This window comes from Stegodyphus dumicola, chromosome 6 (assembly GCF_044657685.1).
Source record: "Stegodyphus dumicola isolate Sdum_Otavi_A_Nest chromosome 6, ASM4465768v1".
Lineage (NCBI taxonomy): Eukaryota > Metazoa > Arthropoda > Arachnida > Araneae > Eresidae > Stegodyphus > Stegodyphus dumicola.
This window is the reverse complement of record NC_140773.1, coordinates 205378496-205403974: the sequence shown is the minus strand read 5'-3', so window position 1 is coordinate 205403974 and position 25479 is coordinate 205378496. Positions and strand designations below refer to the sequence as shown.

The window sequence follows — 25479 nt, the reverse complement described above, 5'->3', positions numbered from 1 at the left end:
TGCATCGAAATTGATGAGCTAATTTCTCTCACTTAACTCTGTTTGAAACAAACACATTTTGTTTTCCAAGATAAATATTAGAATCAAACTGAGGGATTAGTCATGGAAAGCATCCCCCAGTTCCACCCTGGTTGATATCTACATGCATTATTATGAATCAAAATTGTTTGATACTTTAAACTTCTCGGTATGGTTCTGCTACGTAGACGATACTTTTACCCTGTTTGAAGGTAATAGAGATGATTTAAATAAAGTTCTTTCAACAATGAATTCTATTGATCCTACTATTCAGTTCACTTTTGAACTTGAGACTTGCAATTCTCTTCCGTTTCTCGACATTCTGGTCACACGTAACAAATACAACTTCAGTACTACGGTTTACCGTAAACCTTCAACGGTTTACCTTCCACCATGCTTTAAATCATGTCATCCGACTAAACAAAAGTTAGCTTCATTTTATTCCTATGTTTTCCGTGCTCTTCACGTTTGCTCCTCCAAACTATCCCTTGATGAAGAACTAAATTATTTAATAGCAATAGCTATTGACAGAGGCTTTTCACCCAACATTATTAATCAATATTTAAAAAAATTCTCATCTCAACACACTAAAAGGCACACTCTTGTTTTAGGAGATTATAAAATTTCTGTTGTCATTACCTTCTTTCCATCAATCAGCTATAAAGTTGCACATATTTTGCAGAAATTTAACTTTCGACTCCTTTATTCTCGCATCAATAAAATTCCAGGTTCCATACTCAAGGACCCCATTCCGGATATGAATTCCTGGGGTATTTACAGGATTCTTTGCCAGTGTGGTTTAATTTACATTGGCCAAACTAACAGAGCCTTAAAATTTCGCGTCAAGGAACATGAGGCATATGTTAGAAAAAAGGAAACACAGAAGTCTTCTGTTGCCCAACATTGTTGGCCCGAAAATCACATTTTCAATTTTTCTGCTGCCAAAATTATTCAAAAAACATCCTCCATTGGTGAACTGGATTTTCTAGAAGCATTTCACATTCAAAAAAATCTTTCTGTTCTAGTTAACGATCCTAATTCCAATCCATCTTTGCCTTCGGTCTTTAAAGAAATTATGTTTTAGCTCTGGTTTCATCAACAGATGGCGCCACTAGCTTATTTTCTGTCCAGGCTTTCTTATCTTATCTAATCATTATATCCTATCTCGTTAATTTGCGCTTTTGCAGCTGAGGATGGGGGTTCGGTAAAACCATCGAAACTAGTCCTGTGAAAATTTGAAAATGTAACGCTGATTTTTGTTGTTTGGCTTATGAATTAGTATACGTTCATCAATAAACATGAAGCTATGATCCCTCTTATCTGACCTATAGTCAGCCCAAGCCCACGGAATTCGCCGTGGCAAGTAGCTCAAGTTTACGCCTGTCGTTGGCAACAGCCCTGAGTACCTTACAGGTGACAATATGATTTAGCCCCAGATTTGATGGAGAGTACCCCGGGGGTAAGGACAGAGGATCTTCCACCCGTCTCTGCGTACCAGAAACCTCTCGAGGGAGCTTTAGGCTCGCCGCACGGACACTATACATTACAAACATCTATGCCTTGTCTGGGATTCGATCCTGAGACCTTCGGCATGGCAGTCACGGACGCTAAGCACTAAACCGCTAGGGCGGCTTTCTCTGTGATATTTCACGCAAACGAATCGAATATTCCTTTTGTTTTTTATCTTTATACTTCTCATAATTAATAGCATTATTATCAAAGTCCGCTATTTCGACGTTCTGTCACAGTTTTCATTAAAATAATCTTATTATTAGTTCACTGTTGATTTATTCATTGAGGAATAAATTGGCGATAAAGCGTCAGTGTATATCTTACTTTTGAAATTAGGGATTGCGTGATTTTCGAGGTAAGCACAGAGCATTACAAATTACATTGTTTAAGAAATCCATATACGAGGATATATTTCGTGTTCATAAAATCAACGTTAAAAATCAAATAAAAGTAACAAATCAGTATTTAAGTAATTATGAATTAGAATTTTTATGCTTCAGGTCAAATTTCGTGAGTTTGGCGAGGAGAAAATTAAAATGGAATCAAGTCTTATCAAAGATAACGTGACTGCGGGTTTATTCCAAGAAAGCATCACATGTAATGGTACTCTAAAAAAAAAAAAAAAAAAAAAAAAAAAAAAGATTTAAAAATAAAATCTGAAAGGTTTCAGATTTTAAATTAAGTCGCTTTTTTGCCACATTGTGTCTTACGTTTATTTATTAAATATCACGTTCTTCGCATTTAAAACATAAAAATTTCGTTCAACAACAATATCGCAAAATAGTTTTAAAATGAGCATATCTTTAGAATTTCCAATACACACACTCGTGCGTTGGAGATAAAAATGTTTTTGCTGTACAACGTTACCATTGCTCGTTTTGAAATCCTTGAATTTGTTAATCAAACCTTCGTTAAGGTTTTACAAAATATGAAATCTATAATAAACCAAATTCCAAATTTTAAATTTGGGCTTCCAGTTGCGCATATTTGCAATAGGATTACGTCATTCAAAACTGGATGGCTCTACGTACCGTTGTTTTATCACAATGCGAGAAACATACATACTTTTATGCAGATTCTTCATTATTTAATTTCTTCAATTTTAATACAGGGCGATAACATTTGGTGGCAACAGTTTGAAAAGTGAAACAGACATTTAGAGTGAACGCAAAACAATAGTTCCTGAGGGACAGAGCTCCTTTGGACTAAAAATAAATAAATAAATAAATAAATAAAAATAAATAAAATAAAAATTTGATGTGTACACTACATGGCTTCCTTGTACGGAATATTAAATTATACGCATTTGTTCTTGCATTTCATTTAAACTTATTTGGTTGAATTAAATCTACTCCGTCGAGGCCGCATAAACCACAATAGAAAAAATGCACTCTTTAAAGTTCACTATATTTGTTTACCATAGCGACACTCTGGCGCTAGGTTCAATTAACAGCTTTATATTTCGTTCATATGATAACTCAGAATGTACAAAATTTATATCATTTGAAGAATTATCTAATCGTTTCCACAGACGATTCACTATTTCTCATTTAATTAATTCTCACTTGCCGCCAAGGCAAAAATGCATAAATCTTTAAATATCTATATTAAAAATTACGAAGTAAATCTTAAACACTTATTTTCTCGAATAAATTTCAGAATGGATTAAGCATGATTTAAATTGCAGTAATAATAAGAGGCGTTATCTTTGTTGTTGCTAAGCTTAGTCTCTCTAGATTGGCAAAAATCTACTATTCTGCTGTTTCAAATGTAAACAAATATGTCCGCTATATTATTTAAAAATTAGACTTAACTGCACTTAAACAGCTTTTAAATTGTTGATAATTGTACAAATATTGCTTGCAGATTTACTAAAAACATAAAAACCTTAACCGGAAGATAAGAACAACATAATTCATTCATTTTTAAAGCAAAAAATGCACAATTTACAAACATATAAGAGTAAAAAAATTGAGATCACTGAATCAGGAAACAGAGTGGATATATATATAAATATATTTACATACGTTTGACGCGGCCGATTGCAACCAAAATACGATGTGCACATCTACATGTTATAGCAGTCTTATATACAAAATTTCAACGTTCTGAGGCTATTTGTTTTTGAGTTATGCGAGATACGTATGTACATACGCCACGAAAGATTCTCTTCGGAATTCATTTTAAAGCAGTTTTATAATTGTTTTGGAGGAAAAGATTATTCTGCTTTATTCTGACCGTACGTACAAATGTCATGCAAAAACATCGTTAACTTGCATTCGAAAATGGTCAAAATGTATATTTTCATTGAAATATGCTGCCTGAAAATTTTCGCGATTACTATACTTCCTTTTTACTTCGTAGAAGGAAGTAAAAAGGAAATCAGAGGAAAATCTAAGCTCTTACATAAAGTCAATAACCTTCAAAAGATTGCTGGTAGTATAAGTATTACAAGTCGAGAGTCCCATAACGTAAAACTGAAAATACAGCGAAGAATCGCAAGTTCTACACATAACCAAGATTTACAACCTCTGCTATAGAAAAGTGATCTCCAAAGCTGTTAGTAGATCTGAAGAGAGTAATACAACTCTTCATGTCACAGAAGAACTAGAAGGCATCATAAGAAGCATCTGCTTAAGTATCCTTCTGCATGCTTTAGGCGAATTTCAAAGTATTCAGCGACTGAATAATGCTTTTAAAAGGAAACACATCAAGTTAGGAGCAATCACATCATGAAGCAAGGGCCTCCTGTATGCAGTAGTTCAGTTGCAGTATTGGTGTTATAGAAGTGTCGTTGAAATGCCCATTGCAGAATACTCTTATCTCTCTTAATTTCTGCATACGTATATATAAGGTGGACGTGAAGGTTCAGGTATAAACATGGTTTCTTCCTGCAGGTAACAAGCCATTAGTTCCTGGAAGTTTTCATTTTGTTTATCATTGTTGACCCGCATCACGATTCAGCAACTGAAAAGTTAGCCGTAGGATAACATTCCTGCATGTTTGTGTTTCCTAGTCAGAGGGCTTAGATCTTCTTGAATGTCATTATGGAGTCTAAAAATGGCATAAAGTGAAAGTAAATTTGCGTTCGAAAATAGTTCTGTCACGTAGAATATGATTATCTCTCTATCTCTCTGGTGGCTGCACTTTAATACTAAGTGAGCTGTTTGCTACGTTTACGGAAATTTCTTATGCACAACGTTTCTTATGCCAACAGCGTAAATATACTTGTAGATGAGGTTCCCCCCTTTTTTTACTGTATATGCACTCAGGTTTTAATAATCTGGTAAGAGGACACACCTTAGAATTTAAAATTTTATTGCCTTTATTGGTAAATCACTAAAACTCACATATAAGTATATCCGACGCTAGCTGTTAGCTATATTTTATCCAATAAATATAGCATTAGTTATTTGTTGTCCATATTATTCGAAAATGTCAAACACAGAGAGAGAAATAACAAAATTTTCTTTACAAATAAATAAAACCTGGATTATAAACGAGTAACTTTTCATAACATCTGTAAGTTGGGTATATACTACCCGGATCCTTAGTTATCAACACATTTATGGTTATAATAATAATAATATGGTAGAGTAGGGGCAGCTTGATGTGACCTTGTCTGTCCATGGCTGTTTTGATAACTTGAAACAATAAGAAAAAATATCCTTCTAAATATCAGTGGAATTTAACTAACTAAATATAAATATAACTAGAAACATAAATATTTACTTCCACAGCATTTTAAATGGGGAAAAAACATTAATAGTGGATTGCCTGCAATTGTTATACAAAAGCACGTTTATGAACTGTTTAAATACTTAAAATTGTAGAGTCATTAGGTTTCTTGAAGCACGAGACGTAAAAAATGAAAAATGCCCTTACCGGAACTCGAATCCTGGACCTCTAGAATGCGCGTCAATTATGCTTCTAATTACATCACAAAGACATGCAGAAAGGAGGGAGAAAATACCTTGTATAATCCCCCTGTTAAAGGGCGACTGAAGGTTAGTCGCTCTTTAACAAGGGACTGAGGATTAGTCGCCCTTTAACCCAGTCACCAAATCCTGGTGGTGATGAATTATCGTCCACCACTTTTTATTTAAAGCGTCACTGTAGAGTCATTAGGTTTTTTTTAGCTTTACTCATCTCGAGATTTCTGAGAAATTTACCGATTTGGACATCATCTTCTTCAGGAAGTTTATCAAAGTTTATCATATTTTGTGATGGATTTGTTTCAGAAAGTGATTGGTAGATGACTTCTTTTATCATTAATGTTGTAGGCTAGTTTTCCTTGATAATTCATTTGCACTTATATCAATATCATATGTGCTATTACGGAGCCTTAACTTTCATCTCTCAGCAATAGTATTCTTTCAGCACTTTCATAAAGTTCCTTGTATAACATGGTTGAATTATGTCCGGAGTATTTGCTAGTAAATGTGCACAGTCTAATTATGGTTAACAAAAACATCTACGTTATATGAAACAATTTTGTCAGAATTTTGTTTTTTATTCATTGGCCTCTTATTTTTACTTCCTTATACAAAGCAAAAGCAGTATTGTAATCGCGAGAAACATTTTGGGTATAATATTTCAACGAAAATGTCCATTCTGACTGCTATCGAATGCAATTTAAGGATGTGTTTGCTTGATTCTGTACCTAAGGACAGGGACTCTTTTTCCCAAAACGGATTGCAAAATGGATTTTAATAGAATTCAGAAGAGATATTTTGTGACGTTTGTACGTACGTATGTATGTATGTATCTCTAACTCAGAAACGAGTAGCCTAAAATTTGCAAATACCACTGCTGTAAAATGTAGTTGTGCTCCTCCCTTTTTGGTTGCAATCGGCCACACCAAATATATATATATATATATATATATGCATATACCCATTCTGTTACTCAGCTCAGTGAACTCAATTAAACTTCCATTCTTTTCTTTAAAAAGGATTGAATTAAGTGCGGCTAAGCCTAACTTAGCAGCTATATTTGTTTAAATTTGAAACGTAGCAGAATAATGAATTAAGTCAATTTCAGCATATTTTTGCTGAGTTTGACCAAAAGCGTATTTTCAGTTTTGTGCACTGAAAAATCTGCCTTTTTGGCCGCCGGCCGAATTGCTTGTTTTTGGGTAGAAACAGGTAATTTTAATTGTAAATTTTTTTAAATTGTTTTAACTGTATTTGGTGTTTTACGTTTTCTTCAATTTTGAATGAAAATATTTTGAGTTTTATGTATTTTTGCCTTGGCGCGAAGTGATAACTGTATTAATTCAATAATAAATATATCACTAATGAAATTCCAGGAAATAAATTTAAATGGAATGCAGTAAAAATGCGTATAATTTAGTAGGGTATCTAAAGAAGTCATGTGGTGTCCACGTTAGATATTTTACTATATATATTAATAGAGCGTAAAAGGGCTACACGATCGCCGATTTTTACATCCTTTTTGAGTTTTCGTTTTTAAATAAATATGCGTGTTGGAGCGATTATTGATACTATATACCTGCTTCGTCTGCCTTATAAATGTTTTCAGCACAGTAACTCAATATAGTAATTTGTAGAAAATTTAGACTCTTTATTTTGACAACCATGTTCCTGCTGTACATAAATCATACTGCAGTACATAGTTTGCAAGCAATATTTTCTCATTTTTTTCTTACTGACTGAACTCTCTTGCTATAAAAACCATTTTCTACAATTTTTACGGTTACCGCTACAGACATTTATAGCATTAATGGACCGCTCATTGCCGTGTCTGTTTTACGAAAATTCGTAAATCAAATTTTTTATGCTTTCTCCCGATCATTCCGATCCTTCCTTCTACGTATCCGTTTCGTGCTTTCACCTTCACTTGTTTGCAGATGTCTTCATGATCCTTGCATAAGAAAGGCTGAGAAATATTTTACGCACAAGCAGAATTGCGTTGACTCATTTTTGGGACTCATAACAGTATGATAATAAGCTGGTATGATAAACTTTTATCCCTTTGTTATTAAAATAATCTTATTATTAGTTCACAGTTCATTTACTCATTGAGGAATAAATTGGCAGTATATCAGTAGTGTATATCTTACTTTTCAAATTATGGATTGAGTGATTTTTCGAGGTAAGCACAGAGCATTACAAATTACATTGTTTAAGAAATCCATATACGAGGATAAGTTTCGTGTTTATAAAATCGGCATTAAAAATCAAATAAAGGTAATAAATCTGTATTTAGGTAATTATGAATCAGAATTTTTATGCTTCAGGTCAAATTTCGTGAGTTTGTCGAGGAGGAAAATAATATGGAACAAAGAAAAAAGCTAGTCTTATCAAATATAACGTGGGACTGCGGGTTTATTCCAACGAAGCATCGTATGTAATGGTACTATAAAATCGGGGAAAAAAAAAAAAAAAAAAGATTTAAAAATAAAATCTGAAAGGTTTCAGATTTTAAATTACGTCCAAAGTGGCGTTTTTTTACCATTTTGTGTGTTACATTTATTTATTAAATATCACGTTCTTCGCACTTAAACCATAAAATTCAGTTCAACAGCAATAGCGCAAAATAGTTTTAAAATGAGCATATCTTTAGAATTTCCAATACACAGACTCGCGCGCTGGAGATAAAGATGTTTTTGCTGTACAACGTTGTCATTGCTCGCATTGAAATCCTTGAGTTTGTTAATCAAAAGTTCATTAAAGTTTTACAAAATATGAAATCGATAATAAACCAAATTCCAAATTTCAAATTTGGTCTTCGAGTAGCGCATATTCGCAGTAGGATTACGTTATTAAAAACTGGATGGCTCTAGGTACTGTTGTTTTATCACAAAGCGAAAAACATACATACGTTTATGCAGATTTTTTATTACTTAATTTCTTCAAATATAATACAGGACTCTGACATTTGGTGGCAACAGTTTGAAAAGTAAAACTGACATTTATAGTGAACCAACGCAAAATCGAAAACGAAAACAACAGACCTTTAGAGACAAAGCCCCTTTGGAATAATAATTTTCTTAAATACATTATCCTGTACTGTGATATTTCTGTACAATCGAAGTTAAATGCAATTCCTCTGTTAAAGAATGGAACTTAACCATCTTTGTTTTTCGTTTGAATATTTTAGTAATAGTGACACTATTTGCGTTTATGCTATTTTTTACTCTACCAAACATATTTCTGGAAATAAATAATATAGAATCAAATAATACAGATTTCTGGAGCAGCTAAGTTACATTAAAAAAACATTTGAAAGCATTCAGATTTTATATTATGCCCAAAGGTTTTTTTTTTAGGGTTTTGTGTGTTTCTTTTATTTATTATTAAATATCATATTCTTCGCACTTAAACCATATAAAATTCAGTTTAACAACAATATCATAAAATATTTAAAAACAATATGTCTTTCGAATTTCTGATAGACAGTCTCGCGCGCTGAAGATAAAAATGTTCTTTTTTTCGTACAGTATTGCCACTACTCGCTTTGAAATCATTGAGTTTGATAATGAAAAATTCATTAAAGTCCTATAAAATATAAAATAGGTAATAAAACAAATTCCAAATTAGGGCTTCCGGATGCCCATATTCGCAGGAGGATTACGTTACTCACAATTTGATAGCTTTAGGTTGTTTTAAGCGAGAAACATAGATACATTTACGTAGATTCTTGATTATTTAATTTCTTTAAATGTAATGCAGGGCGATACTATTTGGTGGCAATAATTTGAAAATTGAAACAACGCTTGCAGTGAATCAACGCAAAATGCCAAAACGAAATTAATAGTCCTTCTTGAAAAATTGCCCGTTTGGACTAATAAAATTTCAAACACAATTAGTGTGTAACATATTTGCATGAAAAAATATCTTGTTTAAATGTAATTTCGTAAAGTACCATAAAGGATGGTAAAATGCGACCTAATGGAATTAAAATTTCATTTTGCAGGTTTTTAACATGTTCTAAATAAATAAATAAAATTTTGAAACATTTGTTATGGCTGACAGTAATGGTTACACGGTAACAAATGCGTACGTTCTAGGTTTGTACGAAAGCAGTTTATATCGCTTTTGTGGTAAATCATTCTGTAATAAATAAAAAAATTACGTTTATCATATCTTAGAGAGACATGCATGCTTAATTGCAAAATTTATTGTATTGTACAATTTAACAGTAATTGTAACACAGTATCCTCCTTTTCTTCTACGAATCAGGTTAAATCTCAGATTTGACTTAAGATGTGAAAATGCAAATCCCTTTGTACTTGTGACAAAAATTACAACATGATGCGCTGAATAATTAAAAAGCTTATTGAATACTAATTCTGCTATTCCTTCCACAATAAGAGCCGACATATCTGTCAAGTTTATTAGTTATGATGTAGATGTCACAATAAATTCGTTCGTATAACAAGATGAACGTGACCTGGCGAGGCGCAGAACTCTCTCTACAACTATGTTTCGTATATTCTAATTACTTTCTTACCTACATTATTCTAGCAGAACATGTAAATCTTTAGCAGCATTTAAATATCAGCGGTGAATAAATAAAAAATGAATTTGATAGGGTATAATTCCTTTGGCATTACCATTCTTTCCCCTTGCATACTTAATGAAAATCATTTATAAAAGTTCTTCCATAAAACCGTCATTTTCAGGCATCGATAAATTCTACTTCATCGAGGTCATATGTACTCCTGGAATTAACGACGTGACCTTTGACCGGTGTCGCTTCCTGTAGTGTTAAATTAATCAAAGATTAGGCTATTTTTTAACAGCTCACTGCGAAAGATCAGCAAAATTCACTACATATAAATACAAAGCACTGTCCTGGGAATTTTACTTTGCTCCAGCGCAACCTAGTGGAAAGCTGTTCTCTAACAACAGTCCTCTCTGTCTTTTCTACATACATCATGAAGGTAAGTTCAGTTTAAAATTTTTCGTTAAGTGTTTTGTGCTTAGTTATTAGCATAAATAATAATGCCTACATATTAGCGTATATAAGAGAATATTCTATCCGACTTATTTGTACAGAAATTGTGTTTGAAACATTGCCGCATCCTTAATGATATAAGCAGGGCCGGATTTAGACTTGATAAGGCCATAAGCTATTTGATATATCGGGCCCTTTATAAGTCCAGATATTGTATGTCAGTACCAAGTATGATTTTCGGATACCTAGAGGGTTTTTTTGGGGGGGGATCCAAGAAAGTTGGGGCCCTAAGCTATAGCTTGTAGCTTATACGTAAATCCTGCATTGGATGTAAGTCTGATTCAATACTGGAAGTGTCAGGAATTTGTACAAATATTTCTTCGTAAATAACGTTTGGTTACTATTCAGCAGTTTTGCTTCTGCCTAGGTTTACATGGCCCATGATTGGGAATTCGGGTTGTAGGAGGCCACAGCATTAGATTTCCGTTCTAAAGTTGAGGGAAATAAGCATTGAAGGCACTTGAAAGTACTGTAAGCACCCAGGCTAGCTTAGTCGGACTGTACTTGCATACCGTGTTCTACTTGCATTATACTTAGAATGAGTAAGGAACTTAAGGCCATCAATTAACAACGTGATCAAAAATCCCCACGTAAATTTAGCCTCCGTTAAAACTTGATGATTACTAATAACTTGATGCTATGCAATTGGGGCTTAGGGTCATCAGTCACCAGCGTGATCGAAAATCCGTATATAATTTTAGTTTTCGTTAAAATTTGATTATTACTAATAATTTGCTGCTAAGCAGTTAGGGCTTAGGGACATCAATCACCAGCGTGATCGAAAATCGGCATTTAAATTTAGTCTTCGTTAAAATTTGATTATTACTAATAATTTGCTGTTAAGCAGTTAGGGCTTAGGTACATCAGTCGCATATAAATTTAGTCTTCGTTAAAATTTGATGGTTAATATTATCTGCTCAAAAATTAAGGATTAGGGGCATAATCACCAGCGTGATCGAAATCGAAATATAAATTTAGTTTTCGTTAAAATTTGATGATTACTAATAATTTTCTTCTAAGCAATTACAGCTTAGGCACGTCAGTCACCAGAGTGATCGAAAATCTGGTCTTCGTTAAAGTCTTGTGATTATTAGTAATTTTCTGCTAAGACAAAGCAAAAAAAAAATTATGCCTTCTCTAATGACATAATCATTTTTGTACTGGAAATTTTTTCTCCTGATAACGCAAAGCTTAATTAATGTTTTTGGAGCTTTCTAACACATATTATACAAATAACGTGTACAATATGAGTAAAAATATTTTTACACATATTTTGCATATTTTATATATTATGCAAATTAAATTAGACAATAAAAACTGTTCTTACGATAAATTAAATTAGACAATAACAACTGTTATTAGGACAATATTTAGGCACTGATAAAACTTTCACATTTCTGTTCGATATCTAAATTTAGATCCTCTGTTTGTAAATTGAGTTATCTTTTATCAACACCTACGTCGATATTTCTTTTAACTACTGCAAAACACAACAGAAATTATGCCGTTACTAACATCATAATATAAACAGAAACATACTGAAAATTTTTTTTAATAAAAAATCGAAAGGCTTTGAATAGACATGATTAAATAGTAAAATAAATTGATATCTATTCTAAATTAAAATCAAATTTATTTCATTAAGTATATGATAAAAAGTTTAGTTTTTCTCCTAAATAATATAAAAATTTATATAAATAAGAAATAATGTCTTAACTATATTATAAAATTAAATGGAATTGATTATACTCCGCTTTATAGCAAACAATATGAGCAAATTTAGCAAAATTTTCGATAGAAGTAGACTATAACAAGCAGATATTGTGTAATCATGACATGACGAACGTTTTATTGACTTTGATAATTCTACCCTACAAAGATGATCTTCAAGATTTAAGAACTATAACAAATTTCAAAACTGTTCCAGATATATTTATTAATAGATATGGGGTTATCCATAAGATAACATTTTAGTGTGATACCTGCTTTTGAATTTTCATTCTTATTGGATTAATTTGTCAGATAAAAAATCTTGGAAGAACAAAAATCTAACTAGTATCATCATAATTTCTGTTCTCAAGTTAATAAAAGCGTGTACCAACATCATTTTGCATGATATGATAACTTACAGAACGCATAAATATGTCTGGCCTAAAAGGACTGACATGATTATGAAATCTAGTTCATAAACATTATGCATAACGAATCAGCTGTGGTTCCAAACAGTAATGATTTGATGGAATATTAGAGAGTCGGAATACGCACATTTCCTGTTCTGTGGACAAGTAGACGTATCAGATACTATCGTGCACTATGTACTGCCGAGTAAATTTGATCGAAAATGACTTAAAGTTTTCTGGAATTGGTAAGTATTCGATATCTATTTTCTTATTTGTTGTGTGAAAGTACATGAGATTACGGAATAATCACCTAAGATGTATTATTTTTTAAACTTAAAATAAAAAGGCGTATTTGAGTTCAGATAAAATAGTGGTGAATTGTTTGTGATAATGGAAGAATTTCTCACAATTTTTCTTTCAGAAATAAAATATGGTACAGTTTTATTCCAAAAATATTTGATGTTATTCTTCGATGAACATTGAGGTTTCACTGATAAATATTTTGCGTCTGAAAGTTAGAATAACGCCTCAAATTTGGTTTTGTGTTAAAAAAAATCCTACTAATTAATTTGTATTCTCTTCGATAGTAAATTCTTAATTAATTGGTTAAAATTGATATTCTCATTGATAGTAAATTCTTTACTATTTTAATAGAATAGTACTTAATATTTGTTGCATTTTCTATCATACGCAGGTTAATAGGATTGATCTGTTTCTTATCGTATTCACCAAAGTAAATTCCTTGACAATAGAACATAACATATGTTTATTATTCTGCATATACAAAGGTGTATTCAAGTTTAATACACGGAATTATTATAAGTTCTTTGTAACACACTAAACTATCTCTGCTCACCAGAAAGAACTTCATACGAAGGTGGCTTCGATCGGTATAGTGATTATAGAAGCTGGCTAGTCCTCCGACTCAAGTCCCGCGTCAAAGATGGGCATTTGTGATGCGATGTTGCGTAGATCGAATGCCCTTAAATTCTTTGATCCAAAAACCTTTTAAGGAGTTAGTGGTGGTTAGGTAGGGATGTGAGAAAAGGAATCTTCTGCATCAAAATTACAATAGAGCTGGACAAAATTACATTGTCACCCTTAGTGCTTAAGGCTTTCGGTCAGCAGAAAATAAATTCCCTGATCAACTCATAATTATTTGTGAGACCGTCCATAACCTGGACACGGACTGCTAGAAACGAAAATAATATAAAGTAATTGTGCATGAAGCAATAGTTAATTTATTTTATCTTGCTATGCTTAAATTTATATTCTGTGCTCTGTCATCTAACACAATAACTCCATAATGTAATGAAAAGTGTAATGATCAGTTTTTCAAAGAGATGCAAGGTTTTTATAAAATGGGTACATTTAGAAAAAACATTTAAGCATATGGATTTAAAATACATAAATGCATATCATGACTGAGAACTGAAATTACTAATATAACACAAAATATGGTTTTCTTAATAAGCTATTTAATTTATTAAGATTAACCTTCTTAAATTAACTTTTTAACTTCTTAATTAGCTTTTTAACTTAGGCTTTTTAATTTTGTTTTTTTCAGTTCTTGATTGTCGCAGCAGCCATCCTGGCAATTGTTTCTGCTCAAGCCGTAAGTATCTAACATCTTTTCTTTGTCAGCTAAATTTTACTGCACACCGGATGAATCTCTGATATATATTTTATATTACAAATGAGAATTATCGATGCCTTTTTCTGTAGCAAACCAAATATTTTGCTTTATTTTAGTTTCATATATTAATAATTAATTAATAGTTAATTAATAAGTTAGAACAAAATGCTTCTATTTTTGTCCGACGGGAAGTTAGAAAAATTGCTAATAAGTTTAATTTAGTTAAGAGAAGACTTTGCTGAATAAATATTTGTTTTAATAATAAAAAAAAAATATTGGATTTATTTTGGTTTTTGCAATTCTTTGGAATTTTATTATTTATGACGGCATAAATTTTATTATTCAATAAGGATTGGTCATAGATTAATTCATGGTAATTATGTTATTATTCAGTTTATTTTATTACTGTGTTTTATTTGTTTGTATCTTAAAGACATAATCAGAAAAATTAATTAAAATTGAAGTATTTAAATGAAATTAATCGTTGCTGCATCTGTGCCAATTCAACATTTATTCTTGGAAACATAATTTTTTAAATTTTCCTGAAATATGATTTATACACATATGTCTTTCTACATCATACCAATTAATTGCACAGCACTAAAATTTAAATCGTAGATTAATTGTTAATTAACAGGAATTATTGATTGTATAACAGTATTGTGTACTAAATTTCCCTGTGAACATGTAAGTCAAGCGCCATATGCATATTTTATTTTTCAAAAAATTCCCACTAGTCGGATGAGGAAATAAAACTCGGCTAAGTGTCATGTGGCCAGCCCGGACTTCTTGTTCGCAAAGCTCAGGAGAACCCTTAAGTCAATTCGAAGAACGGGAGTTAAAGACCGAAGCGGAAGCGGAGCCATACCAATTAACTGTTACGGTAGAGATATGGTGCCCGTGTTCTCCTCCACTTGTTACTTATGTGATATTGTAATGCGTAGAGGTAAACCGACACTTTTAAATTAAAGACCAAAGCGAAAGGAGCACCATACCAATTAAACATTACGGCCGAGAGATGGTGCCCGTGTTCTAAGTCACTTTTCATTTCTATATATGTGATATTTTAAAGCGCAGAAAACCAACATTTTAAATTGAAGACCAAAGCGGGAAGAGTGCCATACCAATTAACTATTACCGCAGAGAGATGGTGCCCGTGTTCTCCGTCACTTGTCACTTATATATATATATAATATTTTAAAGCGTAGAAGTAAACCGACATTTTTAAATTCCGGTAGTCATAATGACTGAGGGTGAAGGCGTGATGATGCAGCTAACAAAACTGAGATTGAAGAATCACCATTTTTATTTTTACACATATCAAATCGTTTCTTTGGTAGACATGTTACGTAGTTAAATTCAATACTTTTTATGTACACATGTTACAAAAATAAGAAAAAGTAAGACATTATCTTTGGTTAATAAATATAGCTGCACAAAGAAATTTGCAAGGCATAAGTTAGGAAAGGAATGAAGTAATTGCTCGCGAAGCAGTATTTACACTACGTAGGTGCATATATATAGCTAAACCGTGATTGGTTCATTTTAGGCTTTTAGTTCCATTTTTCAAGCAGCATTATGTAATTGAGAACGATCTCGGATTTGGGACAAAGGATGACCTTAGGTGGAGAACATAAAATTTAGAATAGTCAATTTTTAGGTTACCTATCATTTCTTAGCATAGCCATCGTATTTTATTATATCTTACAGATATATATATATATATAAAGAGAGAGAGAGAGAAAGAGAGCGATAGCTACATATATATATATATATAGATAGATAAATACGTATGCATACACACACACACACATATATATATATATAGACGCGTATGTATGTATGTATTATAATGCTGCGTGCGTGTGGGTTCGTAATAGATTGAATGCACAGTTAGAGGTACACAATGAGGTAATTTAATTTAATGCATTATTATCGTCTAAAATTCAACTTTGAAAATATTCCTCTCTTCCATGAATAATTTATCAGCAGTTGTATTAAATACAATATGTATATTTCTGTTAACTGAAGACTGTGTATCATCTTCAATTAATTAACCAGTTAACTATGATTGACGAGTATACTCGTTATGGAGGAGCGACACGATTTTGTGTACTAACGAGCCTACTCGTCATGTGTATATTATGTTAATGAAATGGAAAGATAAAAGGGAGGTTTATTTAGTAAGTACTTTACATAATGACAATGTAATAGAAACAGAGAAAAGAAAAATAATAACAAAGAAACCGGAGCTAGTGATTGATTATAATAAAAAAATGGGTGGAGTGGATACGAGCGATGGAATTATCATAGCGTACTCTACAGCAAGAAAACGATGAAAAAGTATAACAAAAAGATATTTCTCAATTTCTGAGACATTATGTGCCTGAATGCATTCATATTATATAAAAAAATAATGGAATACTACCGCGTATCAACGTTTTGCTCAAATTTATTGAAGACACTTTTGCGACGTATCCGATTGAAAGAAATAAATCGACACAAACTCGGCCATTTAGAGCTAATATAAGCCAATTAGGCGGGAATCATGTTCCGGATTATATACCCGGAACATCGAAAAAAAAAAAAAAAAAAACCCTAGCGAAGGTGTTCGCATTGCTACAAACGTAAGATCAAGAAAGAATCGCGTTACTGGTGTTCGATTTGCAAAGTCCCATTGTGTATCGTACCCTGTTTCGTTGAAAATCACTCCACAGCAGGAATTTAAATTTTTACTTTTATATGTATAATATTTAATTAAATTTATTGCGTTTTTAGTTTAATATGTATGTAAGATATGCTTATGGTAACCAAATAAGAAAATATCAGTAATAAAATTTTCAATTTTATAAAATAAACCCATCTTTTTCATCCAATATCTTACCAGCGCAACTTACTTTGTGATTGACTAATATACTCGTCAAGGCTCGATTCTGGCGACAGAAAACGGTGCGCACTCTTAAACGAGAGCGCCACAGTTAACTGGCTAAAAAAAACTTTTAGCTTCTTTTCTGGATTTGGCATCAGAGGTACAAAAACTGTTTTATGATTAACATTAAATTTCTAGGCTTTTTAAACGCTTAGAAAGTCATCACATTATTTAATGGGAAGAATTAAGCTATTCTTTATGTTCAGCAAGTACCATAATATTAAAAGCACGAAGACGCTTTGAACTCATTTTGCAGCAGTATTTACAATGAATTTCTAATATAAAAACCAATAATATGGTTAAAGAAATATCTGCATTAGTCTAAAATCAATCCTTTGATCGATCAGATGATTCATGTATAGAATACAAGATTCACAGATCCATAGATTGCTTAGTACAGTTAAATTCAATGCTCTAATTGGTTAAGTGCTGTTAGGTGTGTAGAATGGTGCCAAATTAATAATATAGAACATTCAAGAAAGGCAACATTACAGGTGCGTCCATGTCAGATATATGTAAAAAGAAATAGTGCATCAAATCTTTAAAGCGAAATACCAAATGCATCATTGTAACTGAAATTCATAAAAGAAACAAATATTTACCTATAAATTGTGAGACATTTAGGTACTTCTTACTAATAAAATTAGGAAAGTGGTAGCAGAAACAGCGTTATTACGTTTCTGAATGTATTAATGAAAAACAATTAGTTTTTTTAACACATTTGAAGGTGATGCGTTGTTCTTATTAAACATATTCATGCTCTGAAAAAATTAAGCCTGTAATCTGAGCATGCTTCCAAAACTGACAGACGTAGAGAATATAGAATAACCTTAGCAAGTGTTCTAATTGTGTGAAATACAAAATTTTTAGTTTATATTCCACACATCCTAGCGCATAGCCCGATTCTGGAATTTCAGTTTCGAATTTAAGCAATCTGTTGCTAATTAACTGATAGTCTGAAGAATACTGATAACTGAAGAATTTAAATAGATAAAAGCATTTTTCATAAATTTAATATTTTATTTTAGAATTTTAATAATATATTTAATTGATGTAAATTAAATATATTTAAGTTACTATAACCCAAATGATGACTTTTTTGAACGTTTGCAGCTTTTTTGTAATTTATAAAAATTGTTTCGAATGTCATAATATGTCGTATAACTAATAAAAATCATCAATGTTTTATTTTCATGATGTTGTACATCACAGAAATATGATGTAAGGATGTTTTACATCATTTATTTATCATCAAAATTTTATCAAAATTATCATCAAAATTTCATATTGTTTTACATCATTTATTTATAATAGTAAACGTAAAATATGCTCAAATGTTTACAGGAAAATTCTTTTTCAATTCATTAGATTGCAATCTGAAGTTTTCGGATTGCAATGTTTTTTAAGTAACAAAATTATGGACCCATCTACAGATAGCCATTCTTGAATAAGATGCCATTCTTGAAATTCTAGTTATTTATTGTGAATAACTATTTTCACGTGACTATGCAATTTAAAAGTCGAGTTACTAGGAAAAAAATATGTTGCCTAACTCTAAAAATAATGTGGTCTTTTAATAAGATTTTTTACTTCTTACCCTATGACCAGATAATCAAAGAAAACAGAAAGGTAAGACAAGACACGTAAATTAAGATAAGTTTTCATAGGCACAATAATACATTTATTTATAATAATAAACGTAAGATATAAAATAATGAATTTAATGAAACATGATATTCTTTACTTGTTGTTACTTGCATATCATGAAGTTATGCGGCACATTTTCTCTATACTCGTTGCATAGGGCTTTTTGCTATCATTTTCCATTTTAGTGGTCTATTTTTAGTTATATTATCCAGTACTGCAGTTTCAATAAATTAAGAAGTATAGTAACGTGTATTATTTGTTCTTTTTACCTTAAGCCTCCTATCCAATACAACCCAGTACCATACTCTTTCAATTACTTGGCTGAAGGTGAAGAAGGCACAAGTGGTCATCAAGAAACAGGTGATGGTGCTGGCAATGTCCAAGGCTCGTACACTCTCACCGATGTTGATGGCCGTAATCGAGTCGTAGAATACACTGCAGGACCTGATGGATTTCGAGCCATCGTTCGCACTAATGAACCAGGAACAGATAACAGTAGCCCAGCCGGTGTGATTTTCGAATCCACTTCCCCTGAAGCCAAGGGTCCTATCATTAGATACAGTGCTGAACCAGTAGCTAGACCTGTGGCTCCCAGAGTCGTCCCTTCTGCTGATGGCCGACAAGGAAATGTGCGATATGTCTATGTTCCCAGCACTGATCCCAGAGCCGCTGGACGAAGCTAGAAAACTGAACTAAACTCACGAATAAAAGATTAGGAACTTACTCTGGATGTCATGAAATTCCCACAAAGCGCATTCAATAATTCAATATTCAATTCATAAACTTTATATAAATGTATAATATGATATCAGCTACTTCAATATGTATAATTTAAAGTTTAAGAATTGTAATATTTGTATCAAAAAGAAATGTAGCATGCTTTAACAATGCTGGTGGTCTCATATATGTTCGTAAATGGACTTTTAAAATACAACTGGAATTTATATGTAGTGTCTGGGATATAATATTGGCAACACTTAAACATATCGTATTTATTGCATACAAATTGACTAAAAAATTGTGCTGCATATAAATAGTACTTTCAGATATTTGTAATAAAGTTTATTATGTGCTTCAATAATTACTTTTGCAGTGACTTATTACTTATCAATATTTAAATTTTAAAATGCTTGTACAGACTTCATAAGTATAATTACACGCATCTAAAATAGTGACGTTGTAATATCCTAGATAATTTGTCCTTGAGAGCTAGAATATTGAAGTTCTTGAGGGCTGGAATATTGAAGAACTGTGTAGCGATTTATCGCAGATTTTTGCAAGCAAAGGGCAAGTCCAAGGAAGGGTACCCTTTATTCCAACACAAAACAGATGAACAGATGGCCCTTCTTGGGCTTGTAGTAAGCCTCGGCTTGGGCTTTTAACTCAAGATAGAAAATAAGAAACTGGTCTAGTACTAATACATTTGTGTAATTACTAGCGAATCTGTACACTTGTGCCTAATCTAATACACTAATGCATAAATCTAACATATTTTTGCCATTTTTTAATCGAAGAAAATGAGTAGACAAAAATTGAAAACATAATTATCAAATATGTATTTTAAAAAATTCTCCAAGTTAAGCATCGCATCTGTTAAACTCCGGATCTTTTTCAAAAATCAATATTCGATTAAACATGTAACATTTAAACTTCCGGCTTTTCCATATTTCTCTTCATCTCATTCAACCACCTCTTGACATGGAAATACTTTTAAAATGCATGTCTATTCGCAAATGTTCTTGAAAATGCTAAAGCGTTTGTGTTCCATAAGCTGACTACAGGTATCTGTATTTGAATTCGATTTAATTCAGTAAACAAGTTCCCGTCTGACTTATATATTCAGCCCACGAAAGGCCAAGCGGTAAAGTCTCTGAACACTGATAGTTCGATCCAGGGCTCAACGGCAAACGGCTTGGTTGCATGGGCGTTTTCGTTGTTTTCCCATGTGTAATGTGCTTACGAGTCAGTTTCCCTTAGAAAGTTCTCCACGAAGGCATTCGTTCCCTTAGGTGGATAGGCTTCATGTGCTTTGCCGTAATTAATTAAGTATACCAAATTAAACTTATGTATTCAATCAACAATTAGCTATTTTTATTACGTAAAACAGATGCAATATATATTGCTTTAAATTGTTTACAATATGAAACATTTTTCTTTAAAAAAAGGGATTTCCAAAATTTTTTCCTCTTCTGGCCTAATCTGTGAAAGGCTAATTTCCATCAGTTCTATTTAGCCTTTCGTTTAAGTTACTGTTGTACTGACACGCAAAACGTGTGCGTTTCGCTTTTCATCTCCTCATTCATTATTTTATATTTCTACTGAGAGAGAACAGCTCAGATTTTACAGATTTCAAAACTGCATTTTAAAAATTTGGGTTTTCACCGAATAGTCAGGTACCGTCAAATATTTTTTTTTTTCATTTTTATCTACCTATTTGAAGAGTTTTGGCAGCTTTACATTATTGTATACTTTTAGATAAGCAGGTTCACATTCGTTTTTCTTCAGAAATTTTGAGAGTTCAAAGTAAGACTTCATTGTTAGAACTGCAGTGTTTATGTTACATAGTCTGCCGAAGTGTTACATTGTGTTGCCGAAGAATTTCTCACAATCCAGCTATTGGCCGGCTAATTTTTCTTCGAATGCACTGAATAAGTATTTTGTGATACGGTCACAGTTCTTCGATTTTTCTAACATCACACGACAGTTTTAATGCATCTTACTACTGAACTAAAAAATGTACATAATTTTCTTCCTAATAGTTTGCCATCTTTTCACCTTGACAAAGAACAGATTTTCACTAATCACTCATATGAGAGGACGATGTTTGATTTAGGAAGTTGAGTGTTATTAGGATTATCAGATAATGATGAGTCCAACTATTGTAAAACATTCTGACATCACGTTTTTAAATATTGTTACGAACTTTGCGCACAACTTTGGTGAAATTATGTGAAATTGTTCTATTTTTCTGTATAATCTAAAAAGAAAAGCTTGAGAGAAAGGATGTTCTGCCGGAAAAATAAAAATACAGGGACAAGTCTGTTTAACGTTGAGTAAATGGCTATCTCGCTAAATTAGCGAGATATCGCCAAACTGTCAATGGTTTTGGTGAGAAATAGCCAAATTTTTGGCCCAGTTTTGTCCCGTTTGGCGACTTTTTAGTCCGATCTCTGTATAACTGTTCTGGATATTGTAACTGAATAACTGCAATTGATTTCTATATTAGCTGTAATCGTATCCGGCCCTCATGTGCCTTCCACGAATTTCGAGAAGGAAATACCAGAGATTTCTTTATTGCCAGGGGGAAAGGTATGTAATATTGGAGAGAGAATCAGTTTCTCAGTTGTTATAATTCAGAAGTAAATTCATTCCGTGTTAGCTTCGCTCTTTAGATGCGCTTTGCATTGGGTCGTAATTATGATTTATAGTAGTTTGAAGTGTTACTACTGATAGTCCTCTATAATTCTGTGAAGACCTGTACGGTTATTTTTGTGGAAAATTCTAGAACTTTGACTTTTTTTAGTCCAAAGGGGCTTTGTCCCTGAAAGACTATTGTTTTCGTTTTTCGATTTTACGTTGAATCACTAAAATGTCCGTTTCAGATGTTTGCTATTAATGCTTACAATTTACAATTTCTAAAAATTAAATTACTTTACAGTTTCTAAAATCAGATAGAGAATATAATGATGGTCAAGCAAGATAGATCTTGACACATTCCAGGTGTTAAATCTGTTACAAATTAATTTTTCAGAAGTTATATTCGTTACCAAGTATAACCCGTTTATACTTCTGATAACACTAATACATTATTGCATGCATATTAATACATAGAACATAACTAAATAAAGACAAGGGAATTAGTAAACTGATTCACTGCATTGTTTATAATACCAAATAGCCTACTTTTTAGTTATTAAACCTAAGTTCTTAAACAATAATTAAAGATTTAAATATGAAAATCGAAATATAACTTTAATCGACTATAAACTAGGAAATGTATGAGTATTAAGAATGTTCACACTAAAAAAAAAAAAAAAAAAAAAAAAAAAAAAAAAAACACCTTAAATTCTGATAGCATTCATCTTTTAATATTGCACCTGCATTAAATATTCTAACAGTTTTCAATACTTGTGTGACTTATTTCACTTGTATGAGAGTTACATCAAAACAAGCTCTCAAAATTCATCGTGGCAAAGAGTGCAAGACTGGGCATATCGTTGGCAAAAGCCTTGAGCACCATATAAGTGAATATATTGGACTTCGCCCAATTCCGCCCCCAATTTTGAAGGAGGACACCCGGGGGACGGATCCGAGGGTCTTCCACTCCTAGAAACAACTTCTCGAGAAAACGTTCGGTTCGCCGCATGTTTAGAGTGCCCCCATGTTTCACAGATACTATATATTTAAAAACATCTATGGCTTCTCCGGGATTCGAACCCGGACCCTTCGGTGCAGTAGGCTCTCCTAACCACTACACCGTCTGGGCTGCGCTCAGTTACTTGTTACCACTTTTATTACAGTGCTTGTTATTTTTTTAAAAATTAGGATTACAAAATAATGGAATACACAAATTTCGAAAGCTTAGGGCAGAATTTTGGTTGCCATTCATTCTTTTAACAGTTCGATTATTCATCAGCTACAGAGCCAATTCGAATCCATTAGTTACCACTTTTATTACAGTGCTTGTTATTTTTTAAAAACTAGGATTACAAAATAATGGAATACCCAGATTTCGAAAGCTTAGGGCAGAATTTTGGTTGCCATTCATTCTTTTAACAGTTAGATTATCCATCAGCTACAAAGTCAATTCGAATCCATTAGAAAGCAAAGAAAAATAAATTACTACAGCAAAATTTTAAAAGAACCAAAAAGTAAAATATAATCTATACTGTGCAGCAAATGTGATTATTTGATCACTGCATTTAGAATATTGATCGTGATATGATTTTAACGAATACATTTTTGTACTGTCAGTCAAAACGTCAAACACAATGTATCACCTGCTCGCTGTTGGTGACGGGCTAAAGAAGTTTCTATTATCCGACTATTCTTATCCGTACCGAAAGACTGCAGAGATTAACAGATAATCTAAATTTGTCTGCATTTTAACAATATTAAAAATTCAATGAACGTATCTAAAAATGTCGTTTTAATGAGTTATCTAATGATCAATCAAAATCGTTTAAAATTGTCATTCCTATGTGACTAAAGAACCTCAGATCGAGGCTACCATTTTTCTAAACCAAAAATTATTTGTGACTTTTCAAAAAAGACGACTGTCTATAAACTACAACCGCAATCTCATCTCACTGGTAACTGCTGATGGAGGGCGGGGACACCTAATATCTAACGCAGGTAAACAAGCGCTCTCCAGCGCAACAAGTAGCAGATTCCAGGCGCAACAAGAGAGCCGCCCCGGGAGTTTAAATATTTTAAGCACAAGATTTTACGTAGCTATTGTCTTTTACACAAGTTATAATTGGCTTTCATTGTACAGAGCGGCATCCTCGGAATCTCATCTCAGTGCATCAAAGCTATATCAATCTAGTTTAACACCATAGATCGACAGACTAACGTAAGCACTATTACTTGGTCTACGGAGTGGAACTAGTCATAAAAATTAACTTCAAATTCTTTCACTGTCTCCTGTCTTACAGATTGATTTCCTTTCGCAAAGAATGCTAAAAAGTTATTTTTGAAGCTAATGAAGTTTCATGAAATATTTGTACAAATACTGTGCAGTTGCCTCCGCTTCTTCTTCACATTTCACAGCTGAATTCCATTATCTTTTACCTTCTCAACTATAGTTCGACCACCTCATCCGCGACCATGAACGTAAACACGCATGCACCATTCGGACCGAATTATTCTCAAAATAGGGTAGAAGGATGGGGACTTTCTTTCCCTCCAGCATAGCTCTTTCCGGTGAAGAGAAGACCTTTCACGTCACAGCAAGTAATACCGCCCCTTTTGGGCAACTCTATGCGTTTTGGCAGAATGCCAACCAGGGTTCCGCTTGAGACGGTCGAATTATAACTAGTCTTATTTTTGATCAACTGTGGTTGCCCAGTCGATTGTCACTTAAAGAAAATTGAGTGCCCGCTGATGAAACAAGGTTCGAATCCTAGATTAGCATATATCTTTGTGACTTTTAATCTCTTTGTGGAGTGGGGGTGCTTAGATTACGCCAGTCCAAAATCTTAATCTCGAAAGTCTGATGGTGGGATAAGAGCTCGAAAATTCCCTCTTCTGCGGTCTCACGATCAGAATTGGTATGGAATTAAGTAGAGAGTATTTCAATATAAATTTCATTGCATTAAGAAAGATTAGTTTTAAAATAAGGATTTAATTTATTTGGCTACTACATTTCCAGATATGCTAAGTTTAGAAAATCTTTGTTACGGTAAGGCTTCGTGTTTTTGAACGCTTGTGACTGAAATGAATAGTTACAAGAAAGTGAATAACTTTATTGAATAACAATAACTTAATAGAAAAAATAAAAAAACAGACACGGAAAAAAAAGAAAAGAAAAGAAAAGAAAAGGGCTTTTTTTAACATTTTGTCTGTTATTTTTATTTATTAAATATCATGTTCTTCGCATTTAAACCATAAAATTCCGTTCAAGAACAAAT

At 32.5% G+C, this 25479-nt stretch overlaps 1 protein-coding gene and 1 long non-coding RNA gene across 2 annotated transcripts in view; one reads left to right on the top strand and one right to left on the bottom strand.

Annotated features, from left to right (window-relative positions):
• Nucleotides 1-25479, bottom strand: part of LOC146996951 (uncharacterized) — a 311932-nt gene that overhangs the window by 92471 nt on the left and 193982 nt on the right. The gene's annotated exons all lie outside the window — the stretch shown is intronic.
• Nucleotides 10331-19928, top strand: LOC118193696 (cuticle protein 10.9-like). Its single transcript, XM_035364822.2, has 3 exons — nucleotides 10331-10441; nucleotides 14203-14250; nucleotides 19123-19928. Exons 1-3 carry the CDS (start codon nucleotides 10436-10438, stop codon nucleotides 19528-19530), a joined length of 462 nt encoding a protein of 153 aa, XP_035220713.1. The 5' UTR covers nucleotides 10331-10435; the 3' UTR covers nucleotides 19531-19928.

Coding starts and splice junctions, on each gene's coding strand:
- LOC118193696 (XM_035364822.2), top strand. Junction 14,251..19,122: donor CAATTGTTTCTGCTCAAGCC/GTAAGTATCTAA, acceptor TTTTACCTTAAG/CCTCCTATCCAATACAACCC.